The sequence below is a fragment of the Vulpes vulpes genome, chromosome 6 (genome assembly GCF_048418805.1).
Source record: "Vulpes vulpes isolate BD-2025 chromosome 6, VulVul3, whole genome shotgun sequence".
Classification (NCBI taxonomy): Eukaryota; Metazoa; Chordata; class Mammalia; order Carnivora; family Canidae; genus Vulpes; species Vulpes vulpes.
The window spans coordinates 15,896,999-15,912,577 of NC_132785.1; the positions used below are offsets into that span (position 1 = coordinate 15,896,999).

At 34.2% G+C, this 15,579-nt stretch overlaps 1 protein-coding gene across 1 annotated transcript in view; it reads right to left on the reverse strand.

Annotated features, from left to right (window-relative positions):
- DIAPH3 (diaphanous related formin 3) overlaps window positions 1-15,579 on the reverse strand; it is a 490,845-nt gene that overhangs the window by 252,960 nt on the left and 222,306 nt on the right. The window contains exons 19-20 of the mRNA XM_026009631.2: window positions 7,849-7,943; window positions 3,686-3,787 (exon numbers count right to left, since the gene is read on the reverse strand). Coding sequence (XP_025865416.2) covers window positions 3,686-3,787; window positions 7,849-7,943 — 197 coding nt within the window. The remainder of the gene's footprint in view (window positions 1-3,685; window positions 3,788-7,848; window positions 7,944-15,579) is intronic.

Here is a 15,579-nt window from a genome sequence, read left to right on the forward strand (position 1 = left end):
ATCCTTCATAGCATAAAAGTACCTATATCTAGTATTCATGAATTAAAAGGTCCTTTTTTTTTTTTAAAGGAATAATGATAGTACTTGCATTAAAACATTTTGCTTCCAATTTCAAGGGAGAAATAAAATGCACATGAAACGCTTTATTACTGGAAACCTGGAAAGAATACAGACATAGCAAATGGTTTAATGATTGAAAGAAAGCTTCAAGGACATACAATTTAATGAATATTGGCATAGTATTTCTCAATAGTCTATTTATATACCACACTCTATATAGGCAATACAGTCCTAAAAAGTTCTATCTAAATAATACATGACAAAAGTAAAACATATTTCTAATTTACGTGTTTTTTTAATTGGTCTTCAATTGACATTGGTTACTAGCATTTTGGATGTGTTACTTTTGCACACTGCCTTTCTATCAAAGAGAAAATAAAATAAACAAATACCAATGTCCTGGTGGAGATGCTTTTTGTTTATTGAATTTTACATAATTCTTTAGAGGAATTAAGGTTCATTATTTAATGCAAACAACTACAGTAAGTTTTAGCATATCAAATTTTGAGGTTTGTTGAAATAGAACACACCTTTCTGAAAAATCACATGTATCAAATTAGTAAATTTATATAACTGGATAAAAGAAAGAGTTAAACTGGTAAACAATGTAACTAGAGTTTTAACTGATATATACATACATATTTTTTTAGTTAGAGCGAGAGAGAGAGGAGAGGGGGAGGGAGGGAGAGAATCTTAAGCAGGCTTTACATCTAGCATAGAGCCTGATTCGGGGCTCAATCTCATGACCCAGAGATCATGACCTGAGCAGAGACCAAGAGTCAAATGCTTAATCAACTGAGCTATTGTTAAATGACTTTTCTTAAAATAAAAACAATATAGAAATCACTATCAGGGCAGCCCCGGTGGCGCAGCGGTTCAGTGCTGCCTGCAGCCCGGGGCGTGATCCTAGAGACCCTGGATCAAGTCCCACGTCAGGCTCTCTGCATGGAGCCTGCTTCTCCCTCTGCCTGTGTCCCTGCCTCTCATTCTCTCTCTGTGTCTCTATGAATAAAAAAATAAAATCTTAAAAAAAAAAAAAAGAAAGAAATCACTATCAGATTACAAAGCCTGAAGATGATACAGAACTAAAAGTATGTTTGTCTTGGGTGAAAATGAAAAGGCAAGTGTTGGCCTTATTTGGGGGTGCAAAGGCTATCCTAATCCTTGCCTATTCTTTGTCTGTGATACACTGATGGTTTTTAGGTAGAAATGATTCGTACTTTAAGCCAAAGTTTAGTCAAGAAGTAAATGTTGTTCTACAAGATCAAAGTCGTGTAGGAATCTGTAGTTTATCTTTCCTCAAGGTAATAGCCCACCTTCAATACACATAATTTATTACTTTAAAACTGAAACGGTATAATGGGAATCATAGAAATACATATGATAATCAGTTACTTAAAACTACCAAATCACTTTATATAATCTCGTAAATTGAAAATATATCATATCACTCTTCAAAGAAACTTAATATTGAGCTTTTAATCCAGCAAGAGCAAAAACTTGAGGCATTCCACACTGTTCTACAAGTTTTGTCCATCATGCTCCTTTGGTAATTCTCAAGTATTGTTTAGAACTTTAAGCAGGTTTCCTTTCTTTTTTTGGTGGGGGAGGTGTCTGAGAGGTAGAGGGAGACAGATTGGGAATGGAGAAAAGTTGGAATGCAAGAAGGTATAATTGAAAAACATTATCATTCAACCAAAACATTTATATATATTTCTATTTTAACATATCCTATATATTTATATTTATATATATTTTATATATATAGTGTGTGTGCTTGTATTACGGTATTTTTCCCCCTCAACTTTCTTTCTCATTTCTTCACCAAAGCAATTAGGTCTTAAAATGTTAGTACCACACAAACTAGAAATTATGAAAATGTGTTCAAGAATATTCACAAACATATGATAAAGCAGTGTTCATATTGTCCACAGCAGAAGTTTTTCAATAGCATTAATCTTTCTACATTGAATTCCAGTTGCAGTCAGGTATGACCTGGCATGGAATGTGTAGATTCAAGGTCAAGTTTGAGTTGACACCTCCTGAAATGGAAGTGGTCCATCTCTGTCTTAAAATCAAAACTATAACCTCTAGCATTAGTATCTAGAAATATAATTGTTTAGCTTTCTGACCCCTATGACAACACTGCTTGTAAATCATGGCTCTTTGATGCAAACTTCAGATTTTTAAAGGAGGGCATAGCTTGGCTATCTTAAATACACCTAAAATAACTGCAAGTTCAAGCTCATTCTTCTGTGAAAATCACTAAAACATGCCAAGAGTTTTACATTTGTCCTGTGATGATGTGCAATGTAAAAGTTACTTGCTAAAAAGGCATTTTTCACATATGTATTTCAGATCTAATGTGAATGGGAAATATCTTAAAATTGTAACTTTACATTTTGTAATCTTCAAGTCAAAAAAGATGGGCAAAAATCAAATCTCTACGTAGTTTGTGGTTAAAAATTTAAGGCAAATTCTCCCTTACTCACTTATTCCCAGTGGAAGACATTACAGGTAGAGCATCAAACAGGGATCAAAATAAAGGCAAACTGATCAGGTAAAAGAATATAAAGCAAATAAGAAAATACAGAAGAAAAGAGAAAAAGAGGAGAAAAAATTGGAACCCTAGAGAACTGTGTAAAAAAAAGAAAAACATTTTTGTAAAGAAAATAAGTTATAAAGTTTTATAATCAAAATTGTAAGACTATAAACAGGATAAATCTTTAAAAAAAAATAAAAAAAGGAAAAATCTTGCTTTTTTCAGCAAATGCCAACCACATGCAAAATATGGTAGGCAGACAGCCCTGCAGTTACCCAACCCTAGTTTTCAAAATTATATCAAATAACAATTCTATCATATCCTGGTGATTGGTAATAGAACTGAAGATAAAAGAGAAAAAAAAATAACCTTACATATAAAAAAGAAATGAAACACTAAAGTATTGTCAGGATGACTGAATGTAACCAACTTCAAAATGATAATTTAATGATAGGAAAAAGGAATAGAAGAAAGCAAGCTTGATAAAATCTTAAGTTGCAACACAGCTAATATATAACATTGACAAGTATTTTCACCCCTTTAGACCCTAACTTCTATAAAATTGGAGGCTGAAACAAGATGATTATCAAGGCATCTTAAAGATTTTTTTTAAACGTATTCATTTTTTCACCCTCATTTTCCAGAAAGAGACTATATTTCTAATTCCAGAGTCTAACATAGAAGATGAATGGAGGTGAGAGATTAGAACCAAAAACTGAAGCTACTCTTGTAATATGCTGGAATACGTAGTTCCAGAATAAATCATAAATATACTCTTCAGTCATAGCCAGTGCAGTTTTCATCTTACCTTTTGACATGAAATAGAGAACACACGCAAAAATATCATGTTTATACTTTTAAAAAACTCCTTGGACTTCCTTTGAGGTTACAATTTCAACATATATATTTGAAATCAAGATAATTTCCCATAAATATCCTTAGGTTAAAAAAAAAAAAAGGCAGAATGGATATTAAAGATTTGTGAAACAATCCTGATGGGAAAAGGCCTGACAGTTCCTTTCCTGGGTGACAGAGTCTAAAACTCCCCGCCCAGGAAAGCTAACACTGAGAGACAGTACTTACCACAACAGCAAACTGCTCGGGTTCACACAGGTTGTTATAGTCATTCTTGAACTGAGACAGTGAGCTTAATTGTTCTTGATCAGGAAGATGCTTTATTAGGTTCTAAAAATGAAAACCACAAGAAAATATCTTCACTATATACGCTTCCTGAATTCTAGAAAGATTTATTAATAAACTATGGTAAAGAAACCACTGAAAAAGTCAATCTTTAGTTTTATTTCTAGGTAACCTCAGCCTTATACGACAGTCTCTGCATCTTGAAAGAGTCAATTTCCCTCTTCTCTCTCCAGAGTTATATATTCATATCAAGCACTACTGAATGTTTATTTGATTAACTATATAACTGAGAAAGAAAAACTCAACCTACACCAAAGGAATAGCTTTCTCACCTGGGTAAATGTGATCAATTATATTTCAGCTTTAGGGAATTAAATGTCAGAAATTTCAGCAAAGCCAAACATTTTAACACTTCATTTGAGGGGATAAAAGAAATTATCATATTGGTACTAAAAGGAAAGAGAAAGAAATGAAATCCAGAGAGTTTTAATGAAAGTGCTTGCAAGATTTAATCAACACGATTACAGTTTTAATAATAAAAATTAAAATATTTCTAAAAGACAAACTAACTTTTCTGATGGGAAAGAAAATCTGAAAAGGCACTGAAGACACAGGATGACGTACTTTGCAGATAAAAAGCTTATAAAGAAATCCTTTGTGAACTTAAGTGTCTATGGCCTTTTGCCTGTATCATCTGCAGTCCAGAAACCACAGGTTCTTGGTTATTCTGTCTTCTTTGTGCATGGCCTTTCCCAAGATATACATTTAGACAAGAGAAATACTCCCAATGGAGAAAGACCAAATAAACACATAACTTATCTTCCCTGTTAGAACTTAAATGATAACACAATCCTGCGGACAAAGTCTATACATTTCCACTGTATCCAATTATAATTGACTATAATAGTGTTATAACAAGTTAGTGTCCCTATATTAAAATTAAAAGAGTGGTTGGTGCTCACAACCCCAGATTATAGCATCAATATACTCTGTACAAACTCAAAGTCAAGTACAAGTTATAATTAAGCCTATACCATGCTATATATATATATATCTGGAAAAACTCCCCCCCCAAGTGTCATTAGTTAAAAATAATGTTAGAGAATGTTACATATCAAAGTAGTTAGATCAAAGAACAAGTTTTGGACTCACTGTGTACCTTTGGACAAAAACTTGGTTGACTGGCCAAAAACAAACAAAAAAAAGTGGCAATTTAAGATCATCCGTAAAAAAAGTACTATTAATACTACCAACTGAATAAAAACAATACAGGTAGAAGATTTTTCCATATAAGAAAAATTTCTCTAATTAAAATTGCCTGAGGCCGAAAGACCTGGTTATTTATGTTTCTTTCAACCATTCTAGCCGACAGCTGGATTATTTGAGTTATTTACTAATCAGGTCTCTGAATTTCTTCAGTATCCTTTTAGATAAATATCAAATCCCCTTAAATATTTGTAGTTAATATATAATTATCTTTTGTCATGAATTTATCAATTTTTCACTTCATCAGTTTTGCTCTGTGAAGTATTAAAACTATTATGATTTGTAAGAATACAGGCCAAACTTCCTTTGTCTTTCCCTTTATCAAAGGTACCATCCTTTCACCAATCCTAAGGTCCTATCAAACTAAACTCTTAGCAGTTGCCCACACACCCTCCAGCTTTTCCCTCACAGCACAGGGAATTCTTCGTGCCAGAATAACTGATCCTTGCTATGTAACTCATACAATCCTACTACCCTTTCTATATCCATATTTCAACACCAAAGAACCCTCACCTCCACACATGCACACATGGAAGTACCCTTACCTTCACACATGGCACAGTACTCCTCTAACACACCCTCTAATTCGGGAAAAAAAAAAAAATATCTTGATCTATCCATGTTTATCTTGTATTATAATTTTATATGTAAATGTCATCTTCCTTGCCAAACTATAGGTTCCAAAAAGGTAAAACCTATGTCTAATTGAGCCTGACATAATGCCCTGAACATGGTGGGTGTAATAAAATATTTGCTAATTGAATTAATTAACAAAGACAAATGAAGGCAAGTGGGCAAAGAATGAGGTAGAAAGCTGAAATAACATAAATAACATACTACTGACATCTAGTTATATATGAATAAGTGATTAGATATGCCAAAATAAAATCATGAGTGTGAACAGAGCTTACCAAAATGATGATTATTATAAAATAATGTTTTCTTCATGCTCTGTTCAAAATCAGCAGTTCTTCATTTTACAATTAGGTACATACTTTTAAAATTAAAACAAGACTTCAAATAGCATGAAATTCTTATTTTTTAGTCAATATATAAATACCCAAACCAAGTCTTTAGATTTTAAATTTCTAAAACCAGTTTTATATTTAGTAGATGTGGTAGGCAGAATGACAACCTGAACCACATTTCCCCGCCCCAAGGTGTTCACACTTAATCCCAAGAACCTGTGGAAATATCAAGTTACATAGCAAAGGGAATCAAGGTTATTATCAGCTGACCTTCAAATAGGAAAATTTTCCTGGATTATCTGAACCACAATGGTAATTAAAAGTGGAAGAGAGGGGCAGAATAATGGAGCGAGAAGGAGATGTGATTATAGTAAAAAGAAGAGGGAGGCAGCACTGCTCCAGAGTTGAAGAAAAGTTGTCCCAAACCAAGGAATGTGAACATCCATGAAGAACCAGGAGAGACAAAGAAAAGGATCTTTCCCCCTAAATCCTACAGAAAGGAACACAAGCCTGCCAACATCCGACTTTAGCATGGTAAGACACGTGCCAGATTTCTGTTCAATAGAAATGTGTTATTTTAAGCAACTAGAGGTGTGGTAAATTATTACAGCTGCAATAGAAAACTAATATATTAAGAAACTGTATGGAACTGGATGATCTTTGGACATGAATTTTAAAAATCCACATTTTTCCCCATCTCTACACAACAAAATCCAAATGAACATCCAACACATTCATGTAATCAAGTTAAAAGCTTCTCTGTAAATATTCAACAAATGCACTAGAAAAAATACAAACATGTATTAAGGAGAAAAATGTTCTTTAAGGAACTTGAAATCTACTCCCAACAACAAGGCACATTTACAATCCAACAGTAACAAAGACAAAGATCTCATAACAAGAAAGTGCTAGAGAATAAAGGTTTAAAGAGTTACTGGATCAGGTGTTTGGGAGTCCCAATGATTCACAGCAAAAAATCCTACTGGAATTACATTACAACCACATCCAGAAGACAAGGTAGGAGAGGCAAAACCAAAAACTGCTCAAGGTACCATCTACTGATGGATTAAATGCCTAAAATAATTTTAAACATATGTTGACACTAATAATCTCTGGTTTCTTTTTATTGCTAAAAAAATCATTTTTCTAACTACCATCCATTATAAAAATGAAAGACAGTCAACATGATATTATTCTCTCACTATATAATTTGTGGTTTGATACTCTGATTTTATATTTTATCAAGATATGCATTATTGATGCCTATGTGGAATTCAGGAAGTAACTCTGGCACCACACTAGTATTCCTTATATGCTACTCTGGGTAAAAGCCATTAAAAAAAATCTCGCAGCCTCCTGAATGAATTCCGAATGCTATGCTTACAACTTCTAGCACTCCTACAAACATAAATGACTCGAGGAAGGGTTGTTTAAATAAAAGTAACTTTTAAATAAAGAGAACACTCCCTCTATCTTCTAGACCAAATCAAAATAGAGCTTTATAAGACAAAAGTCAAAGAAAAACATATTCTAAAAGAATTATACAAATAAATTTTAATTAACATATTACTAATTTTAACTGTAACCAAAACAAAAACATATATGTAAAATTAAACAATTTGTCTTTCAGAACAGTCATTTAAAATAAGTGAAATGCAATCATTTTGATAGCATTATATTTGGTTTGCAGTTAAGAGAAGATGCAGAGTTTTATCTCCTGGCAAAGCAGAAGTTATGCTAAAACTAATTATGCAGCAATGATTTTCCAGTTGAATGATTTGGTTTAAGAATTTTGCTTCACTTACAGATTTCTATTTAATGAGAAGCTTGTGATGAAATATTGGAATTTAAGCTCTCTGCCAGTTTGTTTACCTGAATCATAGACTCTGCCAACTGTGTTTCATCCACTTCCAATATCATCGTTTTGATTTCCTCATATGGCACCCGAAAAGAGCTCAGGAAGATGGCTAAAAGGAGAAAAGAGAGGTTCATAATGAGTAAGAGAAGAATTTGAGATGTAGTTCTATATATAAAATCAAAAATAATTCGTAAAATAAGAGACTTTAAACATTATATATAATTACTATGGGAGAAACGTTCATTAGCACATTTTCTATTGTGGCTTTAGAACTAGTATTTAAGCAATGGTCCTACATTATTATGTTGGTTCCAAGGTTGATTTTTAATACTTCGTTATTAGCCTATCATGGAATGGTGCCAACTTATATGTGATTAAAAAAACCCTGAAATATACTTGGTATGCCATAAAAATATCACATTGTAATAAAAAGAGCCATGAAACACCAATATGTACATGTAATGTTTGTCTAAACATGTGTTATTAGCTTGTATAATATCTTCTACCCCTACTAAGTAGTTAACAAAAAATATTTTAGGAAAACTGATAAGTAGTGCATTAATACTACTGCAAATTATAGTAGCATTTCCCCACTTAAAAATATTAGGGCAGCCAGGGTGGCTTGGTGGTTTAGCACCATCTTCAGCCCACGGCATGATCCTGGAGACTTCGGATCGAGTCCCACATCGGGCTACCTGCGTGGAGCCTGCTTCACCCTCTGCCTGTGTCTCTGCCTCTCTCTCTCTCTCTGTCTCTCTCTCTCTCTCATAAAATCTTTAAAAAATAATAATAATAAATAAAAATATTAGACAATATGCCAGAAAAATAGCTTTTGCTTGTAACTAAAGTTTGAATATCCAATACTAGAAGATAAATTGTCCTGGATAACTACCCAAATGGATAATATGTTACTACTAAGAGTTTCAACATTATTTACATTTTTTAAATACCTCATATATCTAATATTAAAACACAATGATCTCAAAAGCTCTACTGAGGTAAATATGTGTATTTTCACAGTATTAGATGTAATGCTTTTGCTGTTTCCTACCTTACTCTACTATTCTATCTATTCTTCAGTGGCATTATGCCACTTCCTGAACATACTCAGAATCTGCTACCAGTAGCCCACTAATTTATTTTATATGCTGAACTTACGTCATTTTGTCTGTAGGTATTTTCATAGAAGGACAGTATTTTTTTTTTTAATTTTTTTGTTAACTTTTATTTATGATAGTCATCAGAGAGAGAGAGAGAGGCAGAGACACAGGCAGAGGGAGAAGCAGGCTCCATGCACTGGGAGCCCGACATGGGATTCGATCCCGGGTCTCCAGGATCACGCCCTGGGCCAAAGGCAGGCGCCAAACCGCTGCGCCACCCAGGGATCCCAAGGACAGTATTTTTTACAAGATTGAGAAAATATGATCTACTTCTTTCCTGAAGGCTGTATTTCATATACCTGAGGATACCATGGATCATCTACAGATAAGCAACAAGGGTACCATTTGTATTCTCATCACCAGCTTCATTGACACATTTCTGAACTCAGTCATAAATATGAGATAATGGTACTAGAAATTATGGATCGGTATAATCCTCAGTATCCCAACAAGATAGAATAAATGACATAAATATTAATGCAACAGAGATTAATGAAATTATAACAGGATAACCCTGCAGAAGACAATAAAAAAAGCACAAAAATATATTAACTACATGATCTCAAAGATATCATCAAACAATTGATGGGAAGAGAAATCTAAATCTGTATATCATGTACAAGTTGTATATGATTGTAGAATTAAACGTAAATATTAACAAAAATGAATACTAAAAGAAATTTAATGTGCCAAATTGGCTCCTGTATGGTAAGAGAACATCTTTTTTTTTTTTTTCTAAGATTTTATTTATCCATGAGAGACACAGAGAGAGAGAGAGAGAGAGAGCGAGGCAGAGACATATGCAGAGGGAGAAGCAGGCTCCATGCAGGGAGCCTGACACGGGACTCAATCCTGAGTCTACAGGATCAAGCTCTGGGCTGAAGGCGGCGCTAAACCGCTGAGCCACCGGGGCTGCCCCGGTAAGAGAACATCTTAATCGTATAAATTGATGGAAAATCTGTGAAAAGATTGATATCTGATACCATAAAAGGGAAACACCATCAAAGCACCAAAACAATTAAAAAGCAAGGAAGCTGAGTGGATAAACCTGCCTTAAGTTCGAAAGCATTTGTTTTACCTTCATTTAGAATACCCAGGGATCTAAAAAGAAAAATGAGCAAAATGTATATAGACTTAATTAAAAGATTAAGAAAAAAAAAAAAAGACCAAAGGAAAAAAAAAAGTAATAATATGTTAAACCTTAGGAGTAGGCAAATTGAAAAGGCAATTGTTAAAATACACCTGAATTGCAAATTTCCTAAGATTAAGCAGAAACTCTGAAATTATTAATTCCCTTTAGGAAGCAATAAATTTCACTCAAGAAACCTAGTCTGTGGATACAACACAGAAATATAGAAAAGATTACAACATTAAATACAAAGATCAAAGGATAAAGTTACTCTGAAGCATAATATAGTCATTGAGAGAAAAAAATTGTACTTTTATATATTTTAGTTATTATGGAAAAGAAGAGAAAAGCTCTTGAAATATCTATCTCCTCCATCCTGAAAGGATATTTTTTATCTTAATCAAGAAATACCCTCAGTACAGCAAAAAGTATAGAGTTCCCCATCACTCTCTCTTGTACAACTGAAACTAATTTTAATATTGTGCATCAATTATACTTCAAGAATAAAAAAAAACCTTGAAACACCTAAAAAACATACATATTTGCATGCACGTGTGTGTATATATCTTAAATGAATTACTGAGCTGCCCTGAAAGGAAGGAAAACAGAAATCCTGGGAGAAAAAAATATTTTAAAAAATGAAAGTTTGAAATAATGGCCAGGAAAGGAAGAAAAAGATTATTAAGAAGAAACAAGATTTGAGGGAGGAAAAAAACTTAGAAAAAATTATATGCATATATATATATGTGAATATATATATATATTAAACTACTGACATTAAAAACAACATATGGATCAGACATCAGATAAAGAGAAAACTGAGAACATCAAAGACATAGGCAAAGAAGTGATCCAAAACACAAATTATAAAGAGATGGGAAAATACTAGGTGAAGAGACCTAGAAGAGGAATAAAGGTACCTTAAAAATGTCAACTTGGCGTTGCAACAGGCAATCACAAAAAGAACAGTTGAAGGAAATCTGATTTGAAGAGAAAATGTTAGAATTTTCTAGAATTACAGAGAGACACACAAATCATCACAGTAAGAATGCTCAACAAATCACAAGGAAAATTTTTTTTAAAGCCACACTAGATCCTTGTAAAACACATGGCACTGGTAAGTCGGGGAAGCAGGAATATTCATGCAGTGATTGTCGAGGAATAAATTTGTACAAACACAGAACAGTATAAACTTAGAGCAATAGTCACCTAATTTTTTCTGTTACAGCTACATAATATTTTAGGTTTTGTAAGCCATACAGTCTCTATCACAACGAGTCAACTCTGCTAGCATAGCACAGAAGCATCCATAGATAATATATGAATAAATGTCCTGACTAAGTTCCAAAGGAATGTGTTTCAACAAACAGGCAAGGGCAAAATTTAGCATGAGGACTATAGTTTGCCACACCCTGCCTTAGTACCACCAAAGCTGGAAACAACCCAAGAGTCAACGAAGGAGTAAATGAATAGAGTATAGCATTCAAAGACATGGTATTATAACCACAATAAAAATGAATATACTACAGTTAGAGGCATTAATATGCCATAATTTTATGCATATACAATTTGAAGTCAGCCCAAACCAAACAACTTACTTAAGAATATGTACATGGTTGGTAAAACTATAAAGAAAAGAAATATTTAAACCAAGATTTAAGATAATGATACTTCACATAGTAAGGGAGATAAAATTGGAAAAGGTCCTATTAAGTCTCCAAAGTAGGAGTCACGTTCTATTTCTTTAGCTGTAGGTGTTTGATTTAGATCATTAAACTGTAGCATCCATTTTATATATTCACTCTTGTATAATATGTCATAACAATGCAATTAAAATAATTTTAAAAGAATAATATGAAAACAGAACACATGGGGTGGAAAAAGGTGACACTGACTGTGTGGTAAAGGATTCAGCTTGCTCGAGTGAGGTCCGGTTCCTGTGAGCTATTCTCAAAAGCCCCGGGGCTTTTGTCCTGTGTGATGAGAGTGTCTCTATTTACTGGAGACACCGGGTTACACCAGACAGTCTACGCTAATAATGTGACCTATGGTGGGGGCTTTGGGTCACAGTATTAGCCTTACCACTCGAGGGTCTGAAAACTCAGGTCATATAACCAAGACCTAGTAAAAATGCTGGACACCAGGGCTTAAGTGAGCCTCCCTGGTTGGCAATAATCTGTGAGTATTATTATGCATCATTGCTGGGAGAAGCTAGAGCTCTCCATGGCTGAAAACTCCACCCTCAGAATTCTCCTGAACTCTGCTCCATGTACCTCTTTACTTGACTGATTTTAATCTGTACCATTTAAGTGTGAGTCAAATAGCTTTCTGTCAGTTCTGGGAAATCTTGTAACAAATTATCATACTTAAGAGTGGCCTTGGGGACCCCCAAACTTGCAACTGGTGCCCGAAGTGAAAATGATCTTGGAGATAAAAAAAAAATACAGATAAAAACCTTCTATGATGTTACACACTTTTGAAGTATACAAACCATATGAATAAATAAAACTACACAACTTGCATAATCAATATAAGTAACATATAAAAAAATGAAATGTTAATAGAAGAGTTTATTTTGCAAGTGGACATCATTTATTCCTTTACTTTCTTCTATATTTGCAATTCATCCACTGCTTTCAGGTATTAATGATTATATAGTTAAAATAACATGCACATCAAACACCTATATTTACAAAGACTAAACTATGTTATTGTTGTGTTTTTTTAACTATGTTGTTTTTATCGCTTATGAATAAGGTTTTCGGAAAACAGTTGCTCTAAGGGCAAAAAAAGTGACAGAATAGTTGAAAATGGCCTAATGCATAACAGACAATTCAGAAGGCAAGCTAGACCTTTAAAAAACAAATTAAAAGTTACTGAGAATGAGATACTCATTTAAAGCCTCCAAAAGACCCATTAAAGTGAATATTTTTACTAACATGCATCTTATCCTTCAAAATGTGATTATATAGATCCCAGTGGGGAGCTTTGAGTTCAGTGAAGAAGTGTAAAGTGTGCAGATTTTGGAACCAGTCACACATGTTTTCTTCAAGGGAACTTATAAATATTTAAACCTTTACATTAATTCATAGATTCCAGGGTTCTTCCCTTTATAGCTCTAATACTCCAAAAATCTGGTAAAGCATATGAACTTTGTAAAACTCCTAAGACATCTCTCAAGCCTAGAGTGGCTGGAACTGTACCTTTTATGCTCAGCCCAGGGTCTCTGCCAAACCAATTATGAACTCAAATATAGGGAGAACCTAATATACCCTTGAATAAATAGGTAAACAAAGGAGTAGATTTTAGATCCTTTCCCCAAAATTCTATCAAATATTTCAGTTAAGAGAAATCTCAGAGAAAGTATCTCAGGTTTCTAAGTGACAACATAGAGTCTTGGCACTACCACAAGACTCTTTTCAGAATTCAGTATCTCAAAAGACTGAATTTCACAGACAAAAACCAGCTGTGAATCAGACTATAATTACGGTCAAGATTATAGGTTGCTAAAGCTTCTTAAAGCTTAAGTCATAATACTCGCTACAATCAAAGAGGGCAAGAAGAATCCAGAAATGGATTACATCATAATATGACATGGTATAAATTCTAGACTATTCGGTCTTATACTTTAAAACATGTTTAACAAATAAATGAATGAATATATATCCTCTAGCTAAAACAAAAAGACATGATTTGTTATTTCCAAACAGGAATAGCATACTGTAGTCCTACTGACCATTTTCAAAATAAGCAACCTTATTCAAGTCACTGAACTGCTATACCCACCCATAATATCAATGCTACCACCTATGTGATAGGCTTGTAATAAAGATTAAAGGGCCAAACATAGAACTAGAACATAAAGGTAATCCATAATTATTAGTCATTACAATTAAATTTCAAATCCCATTTAGCACATGTTTTGTCACATAAATAATATCAACGTCAATTATTCAAGTTTGAGATCGCTATTTATGCTAACTTATTATGGCTGATCCATCTGAAAAGAATTCTGTTACAAATGGTATTTCTTGGGAGTACCTGCATGGCTCAGTTGATTAAGGGTCTGCCTTCAGTTCAGGTCATGATCTCAGGGTCCTGGGATCAAGCCCTGAGTCCAGGTGTCTGCTCAGCAAGAGTCTGGCTTGTCCCTCTTCCTCTGCCCTTCCTCCCTGCTCATGTGCGTGCGCTCTTTCTTTCTCAAATGAATAAAATCTTGAAAGAAGAAAGGAAAGAAAGAAAAGGAAAGAAAGAAAAGGAAAGGAAAGGAAAGGAAAGGAAAGGAAAGGAAAGGAAAGGAAAGGAAAGGAAAGGAGAAAGAGAGAGAAAGAGAGAAAAGAAAAAAGAAAGAAAGAAAGAAAGAAAGAAAGAAAGAAAGAAAGAAAGAAAGAAAGAAAGAAAAATAGATTGATTTCTTCAGGACCTTAACGAGGCTGTTTAGAGTTAAGCCTAGGAATCAGTAATGCAAGTCATGGACACTTTTCAAGAAAAACTCTCTCTTTCAGATCACAGAGAACAGAACTTTTAGACGTTATCTATGTTAATAATGCTTTGAAGTCAACATTTCTTTAAAGGGAAAATTCCCTGAAACTATCTATATCATGTAACAGTCCCCCAAATCTCAGTAGTCTAAGCAGGTACACATACATATACAATATACAAATCATTTCTAAATCAGACTACATGTCTATTACACAACAGAAAGAGCTCTGATACTATCTTCACATCACGGTGATGGACACCATTTTGACTGCCATTCTGCGTGCAGGAGAAAGAGCACTGGAGTTTCTCACACCAGCAATAAATGCTTCCACGCAAAAGCTACCTCATCTCCACCTACGCTGTCCTTGGCCTAAACAAGTCACATGGCAACGTCTAATTTCAAGAATGTAGAGGATGTGCAATGAACTTATACCCAGAAATAGAGCAGTATATTGGCCAAGCACATCGATGTCTACACACTATCCGTGGGGATCTTGGCACATCCAGACTGCAAAAAAGGGGTGGTCCTCTGTCATAGTAAGCATGAAAGGAAGGCGGTCTCAAAACTTCCATAGGAGTGTCAGCTCTTTTTTTTTTTTTTAAGATTTTATTTATTTATTCATGAGAGACAGAGACAGAGAGAGAGAGAGAGAGAAAGAGAGAGAGAGAAGCAGAGAGAGAAGTAGGCTTCACGCAAGGAGCCCGATGCGGGACTCGATCCCGGGACTCCAGGAGCACGCCCTGGGCCGAAGGCAGGCACTAAACTGCTGAGCCATCCAGGGATCCCCAGCTCTGTCTTTTATACTTACTGCCCCCAGCATAATTCCTTCTTCCATTGATAGCATGGATCTTTATCCTCTTACCAAAGAATTTTGTTCCCAATACTTGCTAAAGCTCTCTTGAGGCATGTAATAATTGAAAGGCAGACTAAAAAGCCACGTTAACTTTCCATGCCTCTAGATTCTCGACATTAT